Source organism: Mobula hypostoma, chromosome 29 (genome assembly GCF_963921235.1).
Source record: "Mobula hypostoma chromosome 29, sMobHyp1.1, whole genome shotgun sequence".
Lineage (NCBI taxonomy): Eukaryota > Metazoa > Chordata > Chondrichthyes > Myliobatiformes > Myliobatidae > Mobula > Mobula hypostoma.
Window position 1 is genome coordinate 14496211 of NC_086125.1, and position 9468 is coordinate 14505678.

The following is a 9468-nucleotide window of genomic DNA, read 5'->3' on the forward strand; positions in this document are numbered from 1 at the left end:
TTTTATTGAAGTGGAAAGATACCTCTGCTCCTAATCTAATTCAATGGTTTTCCCAAGTAATGTTATGTCTTCGTTTGGAAAAAATTAGAAGTAGAACTTTTGATCCCCGATTCGATTTTGAGAGAAGGTGGGGTTCTTTTGCCAAATATTATCATTTAATTTGAATTAATTTATATGGTTTCCTTACAATTTTATGTTATATGAATGTGATTTGGCGGTTGTTGTTTTTTTTTTCTCTTTTTTATATATATATAGATGATTGTAAGACGTATTGCTCCGGAGGTTGGTTCCTAATGTTTTTTTTTGTAGTTAGTGGGTCTTTTTAATTAGTTGGGGTTCTCTTTTTTCCCTTCTTTTTCTTATATAATTTTTTTCCATTAGCATATACAAGTTTTTTCAGCTTTATTAATGATATATATACTAATTTGTTGAACTTTTGTATTTTATAGCTGTAGAAGATTATAAATCAATAAAAAGGTTTTAAAAATGAAATGAAAATGCAAACTCAGTCATTACCCAAAGCACTGCAGCAACTCTCCCAGGTGATCATTGTACACACACCTGTCCTCTGTTTACATCCGCTCAGTGACGTCGATCTGACCGGCACGTGACCAGTCGTATCCAATCAGACGCAACCCCGAGTCAGAAGGCGGGACCATGGTGACCGGGAACGGAAGAGCGGAGAGCCGCCAGCCCGTTCGTTATCGGGGGGAGGGGAAAGTGGGGCCCAAAACCGGAGAGAACGAAGAGGGGTTAAACTGAAGAGTGAGGAGTCTCCAATTCGGGGTAAGTAAGGGTACTGGGAGGGGGGAGTGGCGGCGACCCGGAAGTAGACGGAGCGAGCCGGCGGAAGAGCGGGCCGAGGGAGCGGAGCCTGGGCGAGGGTGCAGGTAACGGAGGTGCAGGCGGTAGGGTGGAGCTGAGGGGCCCCGGGCGGCCTGGCTCCGGCGTTTGTACTGATAGAGTTGAAGGGCCAATGTGGTGCTTGTGGTTAGCTGTTGCAGCGACTGTCATAGATATTGTACCGGGCGCGAGGTCTTTACAGGCTCTTGCGTCGCTTTGGAATCAGTGGATGCAGAATTGTGCTCTGTTTGTCCCGGGACAAGCTGGTGGAGCTCCTGAGGCAAACCATCTTCAGTTGCTTTGTTCTTTTATTACTTCCCCACCGTACATCCTTGTTTCAAAGGAACGCACGTTTGTCTTATTCCACTTGGAAGTCCTCGGATAATGATGTAGTTTGTGCCCGTGGCTTAGCAGGCAAGCAATCCTGGGTGACTGGTGTCAGCTGTGTTTTGTAAATACCGTAAGCAACAGAAAATCTGCAGATGCTGCAAACCCAAGCACAAAATACTGGGAGGAACTCAGTAGGCCAGGCAGCATCTGTGGAAAAGAGTGAAGGATCTTCGGCCAAAATGTTGACTATACTATTTTCCATAGATGCTACTTGGCCTGCTGAGTCCCAACAGCCTTTTGTGTGTGTTACTGACCAACCATAACATAATGACTGACCTTTAACAAACATGGTGTTGTCAAAAGTAAATGTGTCATCAAAGTACATGTATGTCACTATATACAAGCGTGAGATCTGTATTTGTTGCTTTGCTCAGTCAATCCACGAAACATAATAGAGTCAATGAAAGAACCCATTCAACAAGTCGGACAAACAACCAATGTGCAAAAGACAGCGAACTGTGCAAATACAAAAGAAATTAACAAATAAGCAATAGACATTGAGAACGAGATGAAGAGTGCTTGAAAGTGAGTCCATTGGTTGTGAGAATCTTTCAATTACGGGGCAAGTGAAGTTGAGTGAAGCTATTCCCTTGGGTTCAAGAAGGTTGAGGGGTAATAACTTCATGAACCTGGTGGTCTGAGTCCTGAGGCTTCTGTACCACCTTCCTGCTGGCAGCAGCAAGAAGTGAGCATGGCCTGGGTGGTCAGGGTCCCTGATATTAGATGCTGTTTTCCTGAGATAGTGTTGTGTGCAGATGTGCTCAATGGTTGGGAAGGCTTTACCTGTGAGGGACTGGACCATATCCACTGCTTTTTGTAGGATTTTTCATTCAAGGGTCTTGATGTTTCCATACCAGGCAGAGATGCAACCAGTCAATATACTCTCCACCACACATCTATAGGTTTGTCACAGTTTTAGATGTCATGTCGAATGTTCACAGACTTCTAAGGAAGTTGAGGCACTGCCATGCTTTTTTTGTAATTGCACTGGTGTGCTTGGCCCAGGACAGATCTTCTGAAATGATGACGCCAAGAAATTGAAGGTTGCTGACTCTCTCCCCCGATGAGGACTCTACACGGACCTCTGCTTCCCTCCTCTTGAAGTCAAGAATCAGCTCCTTGGTCTTGCTGACATTGAGCGAGCGGTTGTTACTGTGGCATCACTCGGCCAGGTTTTCATTCTCCCTCCTATATGGTGATTTGTTACCACCTTTGAGTCATTACTGAATGCTCCTGAAGATGATCACTAACCAAAAGATTAATTTAAAATGCAATATTTATGTAGTTAATTAATCTGATTTGCCCATTGGTAGTTCATGTTGATTCCCCACAGTGTCAAACACCAATTCAGTCTTGACCTTGACTGCTGGTTGTGTAGAGTTTGCACGTTCTATCTGCACCTATGTGCTCTCTTTTCCTGAAATTCCAAAGATCTAAGTGCCAAGTTAAATAAGTGCTAGGAGAATTTCGGGGGAGTTGATGAACATTTGAGAGAGAATAGGTCATAGGAAGATAAGTGGAGCAGTGGCCCGAACGTTGGCATAGAATTGAAAACCATCATCTTTGCCACAAATGCCATTAAATAATTGAATCACTTGGGAGAGAAATGTGTTGGAAATTGAGAATTTTTTTTTGTTGGAATAGTGATGTGGAGTTTTACCTACTTCTTTGAGATTTGTCGTTGTGGGTCAAGGGGAGAAGTTGAAAACAAGGCAGAGAATTTTAACATTTTCACTGACGTATAATGTGAAAAGGAGTGGTCCCAGAACCAACCCCTGGGGCACACAACTAAACACTGACAGCCAGTCAGAAAATGCCCCTTTATCAAAGTTGCTGGTGAACGAACGCAGCAGGCCAGGCAGCATCTCTAGGAAGAGGTACAGTTGACATTTCGGGCCGAGATCCTTCGTCAGGATATTAACATAATTAATGTCCTGATGAAGGGTCTCGGCCGGAAACATCAACTGTACCTCTTCCTAGAGATGCTACCTGGCCTGCTGCGTTCACCAGCAAATTTGATGTGTGTTGCTTGAATTTCCAGCATCTGCAGAATTCCTCGTGTTTAATGCCCCTTTATTCCCACTTTTTGCCTCCTGCCAGTCAGCCAATGTTCTGTCCATGTTGTATCTTTCCTGTAATACCAGGAGGTTCTGTTTAGCCAAATAAGAGCCTATTACAATATTTAAAAGGGGTTTCAACAGATACTTGGATAGGAAATGTGGAGTGAGCTAAGAGTCTAATGCAGGAAATGGGATTAGTGTATCTTGGTGTCATGGACAAAGTGCGACCAGCAGGCTAGTTCTTTGCTGTACGATTACGATTCATTGATGGGGTCTGAAATCTCTGGATAAATGTGCTGTGCTGATTTGACTTTGATCTTGCCATGTTTTCTAATTTTCTTTTTCTTCCTAAAGATGGCCATGGATACTCGGTTCACCAGGGGCAAGTCTGTCATCCTGGAGCGATCGATCACTCGCCCCAAGTCTGAGGTCAGCCTGAGCGCCTTTGCCCTGCTGTTCTCGGAGATCGTCCAATACTGTCAGAACCGCGTCTACTCTGTATCAGAGCTACAGAACAAGCTGTCGGAGCTAGGCCAGCAGGTGGGGGTGCGGATCCTGGACGTGCTGGTAATGCGAGAAAAGAACGGCAAGCGGGAGACCAAGGTCATTAACGTGCTGCTCTTTATCAAGGTCAATGTGTGGAAAGCCTTGTTCGGCAAGGAGGCAGACAAGCTGGAGCAAGCCAACGATGATGACAAGACCTATTACATCATTGAGAAAGAGCCACTCATCAATGCCTACATCTCGGTGCCCAAGGAGAACAGCACACTCAACTGTGCCTCCTTCACAGCAGGCATTGTAGAGGCCATCCTCTCTTACAGTGGATTCCCCGCCAAGGTGACGGCTCACTGGCACAAGGGCACTACCCTGATGATCAAGTTTGACGAGTCCGTCATTGCACGCGACAAAACTTTGGATGGACGATAAGATGAACAGTTTATGGCCGTCACTCTAAACGCCTGGATGCACCCCCTCTATCGCACTTCTCACTGATGATCTACCCAAAGATGTCAAGACCATGACTATGTGCAGTGTTAAGATAACTTTGTCACTACCTGCCCAACTCTTTCCCCAACTGAGGACTGTTGATCGTTCCAACATTTTGTTGTTTATCTGTATCCCAATTTCTGCTTGTACCAGGTTTTTGGTGTTCCTGGACTTTAATGCTTTAGGAGATATGAATAAGGATTTGCAATCTGGTACATCTGTTGTATGTGGAAATTAGCAATGCATATTAAAACAATTACAAAATCCCATTTTGCTGTGTTGGTGCTGACACACTCTCCGGTTTGTAGCCATTGGTTATGAGAGTTTTGCCAGAGCTCATTGTGATCCTTACAGAGTAGGGTCCCCTAGAACGATTTAGAAACTCGTTCTCTGTAGTTAGGATAACGTACTCTGTGCGATTGTCAGCCTGTATGTTGGAAACCACTCAATTATAACTGTTTTTGAAAGAACTTCACGAATATTTTGTGCTTGAATTTTTAGGAGATTTAAAAAAAAACTTTCACTGTTGAAGTCAGCTAATTTGTTTGCTTCTTTCACCTGACTGCTCAGTCTTTTACTGCAGATGAACTCGTGTTCTAATAAAATAATTGCAGAGTTAATTTATGTAAAATAGATAAAATATTAAGAAATGCAGTGAATTGTACAGTATGGCTGGTATGAAGCTGCTTGATTTGCTTCTGTTTCTGTTATGTCTACTGGAGTTCTTAATACTACATTGACAAACGTCAGATAACCAGCCTTTCCAGTCTGTGTCAAAACTGACAGGTTCTGGAGAAATATCGTCAAACAGTTGCATTATTTTTATCTCCACAGATATTGCCTGACCTTGTACTTTCAGTTTTCATTTTTTCTTCAGAGCTCAAGTTTATTTGTCCTGTTTCTTCTCAAACACCTCCAGACAGGAAAGCGATGATTTCATAAGTCTTCACCACCCTATCTCAACTAGCATCCCTAATGTTTGCATAATTTGCTTTTTCTCTTATTCCCCACCGTATTGTAGAAGTTACCATTGTTCCAGCCACCTCTTCTCTACAACTTTAGATTTTTCAAAACAAAAATATCTTTTTTCTAGTTCTGATGACAAGCCATAGACAAGAAATATTAATTTTGCTTTCCATTGTTCTGTTTCAACATTATCTAACATAGATGGAGGGAACTTGTGGGAGCTCAGTCATCCTTTGCACCCTACAATAATTGGTTAAAACTAAAATTTCCCTTTTCCACTAGTTTAATAGGGGGCATTGAAGGAAGCCACCAGGTAGAGTTTAGATGACTTGATCACTGTATGAGTTTCGGTTCTGTGACCTAAACAACTACATGTGACCTGTATCGTCTAATTATAAGAATGCACAGTAAAGAGGAGAATTTTCTTGACCAATGTACAAACATTTATCTGCATCTTGGCCAATCAATGAGCCTGTACTCGATGGAGTTTAGAAGAATGACTGATTGCATACTGGAAGGTCTAAGTTCAGAGGCCTCAGTCTCAGTAGGGGGATATCCGTTTAGAACAGAGATGAGAAGGAATTTCTTTAGCCAGAGGGTGGTGAATCTGTAGCATTCATTGCTGTGGAGGTCAAGTTGTTGAGTATATTTAAAACAGAAGTTGATATGTTCTTGGCTAGTCAGGGCATCAAAGGTTACAGGGAGTAGGTAGGAGAATGGGGATAATAAATCTGTCCTGATGTAATGGTGGAACAGACTTGATGGGCTGAGTGGCCTAATTCTGCTTTATGTCTTAGTCTTCTGCCCAACTGGTACTCAATCATAATGAAGCGTTAACTCGTTTTTTTTCCCCCATAGATGTAGGCTAACGAGTGCTTCAAAAGGTTTTTTGAAGTGTCGGATTATCAAATTTATTTTTCTTAATGGTAGGAAATGGGCATCAAGAAGAAATAATTGTATGTTATACTTTTGCAGTCATTAACAATTAACATTTTGATTTCTGAGTTTGAATTTAACCCAGATATTTAGGTAATTTAATCCATTTATGGTTTTGATAATTTACCATGTGTTTGGAAGTTAACATTTTTGGCTTATTCAGGAGCTGTGGAAAACTTACATATCCATTGCAGTATTTCCTATAAACCCTATTTACCTGTTAAATGTAGTCCAGGTGAAGGATCTTGACATGAAATGTTTACCACTCACTTGCCACAGTAGGTGTTGCCTGACCTGCTGAATTCCTCCAGCATCTTGTACGTTGTAGTATCTGCAGTCTGTCTCTGAATAGCACAATCTTATTTACTCATTTCAAAACATCCAGAAATAACCATGCATGTTCATTTTTCACATTCTTAACTAGACAACTTTTTGATGAACTGACAGGTTTGGTTAAAGTTCAACTGGATCAATTCTTTATTCCTTTAACACATAGCAAAGTGCCAGAAAGTGCTTCTCTTTTGTTTGAAGAAGAAAAAAAAGTTGCCATGAATATTTAAGTATTCCCTTAGAGTTAAGGTAAATTTTTTTATGCACCTGTTCCAGAAAATACGAATCACTAATGTAAGACAACTCTTGACTGGAAAAGTGTTAAATTTGATGTGCTGCAGTTTATCAGATAAGTGCTCAAATTCTTAAAAACTGCCAGACCTTTAGCAATGCAAAGCTCATCCACTTCAGAAAAAAAATCCATTGTGGTTCATTTTAACAGCCTAGGTTTTTTAGTCACCTAGTTAAAATTAAATAACTTGAATAGAAGAACTGCACATGGAAAGGGTTACATTCTCCACAGGTTTATCATTTCTGGCAATATTTCAATTTTTGATTAAGATGACAATAAGCCCGTTGGTTGTAATCTCTTAAGAATTTGAAGAATTATACAAGCTCTATGTTAAGGATCTAAAATTGAATAGAACCTCTGAAACTACAATTAGTACCCTTGTTAATCCAATGGAAGAAAACCTTTTAATAAGGACAGTTCAAATTGTTCAAGTGCCAATTTCTTAATAGATGAATATCTACTTTCTGAAACAGACAATATTCAGATAACTCCCAACATTCACCTGACCTGCATGTGACAATCATGGAATCTGGATTTTATTCTAATATTGATTTAAGTCTATACTTACTAACTGAAAAGTCATGAAAGAAAGGTAGATAACATGTTTGTGAATTAAAATGCAACTTGCTGTTCTTCAGTTAACTTGAATAAAACTAAATAACAATTAGAAAGAAACTATTAGCATCTCTGCATAAGAAAGGTATAATGAACACTTCCAACAAAGGTAACATGATAGAGGGCTGAGGGCTGAGAGCTTTCAGCTCTCAACATAACAGTGAGCCAAGAAAGTCTCGTAATAGAGGGCACTGCCTCAGAATAGAGGCACATCCATTTAGAACAGAGGTGAGGAGGAATTTCTTTAGCTAGAGGCTGGTGATTCTGAAAATTCATTGCTACAGATGTCTGAAGAGGCTAAGTCATTGGGTGTATTGAAAGCCGACATTGATAGGTTCTTAATCAGTCAGGGCATCAATGGTTACTGGGAGAAGGAAGAAGAATGTGGTTGAGAGGATGGAATGGTGGGGCAGACTTGGCTGAATGGCCTAATTCTGCACCTATGTTTTATGGTCACAAAAGTTAATTGGATAAAATGGCTTAAGTCAAACACTGCACATCATCAAAAACACACCAACCCCCCCCCCCCCCATGAAGCATGGTGGTGATTGCATCATGCTGTGGGGATGTTTCACTGCAACAGGCCCTGGAAGGTTGGTGAAGGTAGAGGATAAAATGAACGCAGCAAAATACAGGGAAATCCTGGAGGAAAACCTGATGCAGTCTGCAAAAGAACTGCGACTTGAGCAGAGATTTGTTTTCTCGCAAGATAATGACCTCAAGCATAAAGCCAAAGCCACACAGGAATGGCTTAAAAACAACAAATTTAATGTACTGGAATGACCAAGTCAGAGTCCAGACCTCAATTCAATTGAGAATTTGTGGCTGGACTTTAAAAAGGGCTGTTCCCTCATGATCTCCATGCAATTTGACAAAGCTTGAGCAGTTTTGTAAAGAAGAATGGTGAGAAATTGCAGTGTCCAGAGGTGCAAAGCTGCATCTACTAAATACTGATTTGACGGGGCTGAATACTTAAGCAATCAGTATTTTGTGTTTTACATTGGTAATGAATTTTGATCTGTTTTTACTTTGACACAAAAGATTCTTTTTCTGTTGACCAAAAAAAGCCAAATTAAATCCACTATGATTCATTGTTGTAAAACAATAAAATATGAAAACCTCAAAGGGGGGTGAATACTTTTTATAAGCACTATAGCTCCCCTTCACACTGCTTGTTTTGACTTCAGGTTTGTTGAGCACTATTTCATATCATTAAACCATATTGACTCTGCCTAATCATGCTAGTTTTTTTAAATACCCAATTCTGATTATCTTGATAGATTATGACATTTTGGTCATAACATATAATCAGGTTAACTTGGTCCATAGTTCTCCAACTAAACGCACCTTCTTAGGGCATCATGGTAGTGCAGTGGTTGTTGTAAAATGCTCTTACAGTGCCAGTGATTCAGGTTCAGTTCTGCTGCTGTCTGCAAAGAGTTTATACGTTCTCCCTGTGACTGCATAGGTTTGCTCCCATGTTCCAAAGGCGTATGGGTTAGTAGGTTAATTGGTCACTTGGATATCACTGGGTGGTGTGGGCTCGTTGGGCCAGAAGGGCCTGTTACTATGTTGTATCTCTAAATAAACATGAACATATACATTTGTGACATTTGCAACCATTCAGTCTGCTCGTATTATTGTGGAATTTAGGAAACACTGGAAGACTTTCCAGTTTCTTCATACCCACCTGTTTAGAATGCAGAAGATGCTCTTAGTTTTTCCAGTACAGGTACTCCGTTGAGGAGATATTGATTTAAGTTCCTCACTGTCATTACACCTTTGGCTACCATCCATTTCACCGTATCTATAGCGCCCTCTGCAGGCTCACTCTATTCCTGACTCTTATCACTAGCTTCAGGTTGCCGCCATAACAAAATAGCCAGATATGATACACCAGGTTATAATCAATTAAATTATTGATAAAAAGGTATGAAGTGAAAACGGACTTATTGATTATTTAAGTTTTGCTCATCAAAGCATTCGTCACAAATTAGTGGTACAAATGCAGCTTCTGAGTTGGAGAAACAGGCACATTGGGAAAGGAGC

At 40.8% G+C, this 9468-nt stretch overlaps 1 protein-coding gene across 2 annotated transcripts; it reads left to right on the top strand.

Moving 5' to 3' along the window:
* The first annotated feature begins 647 nt into the window (after positions 1-647).
* On the top strand, positions 648-4760 carry trappc5 (trafficking protein particle complex subunit 5). 2 transcript variants are annotated; one of them, XM_063035812.1, is made up of 2 exons: positions 648-786; positions 3648-4759. In XM_063035812.1, the coding sequence occupies exon 2, from the start codon at positions 3648-3650 to the stop codon at positions 4218-4220; it is 573 nt and encodes a 190-aa protein (XP_062891882.1). In that variant the 5' UTR covers positions 648-786; the 3' UTR covers positions 4221-4759. The 2 variants fall into 2 exon arrangements, with proteins under 2 accessions (XP_062891882.1, XP_062891883.1); XM_063035813.1 differs by lacking the exon at positions 648-786 and adding an exon at positions 839-890 and having other exon boundaries at positions 3648-4760.
* The last annotated feature ends 4708 nt before the right edge of the window (positions 4761-9468 follow it).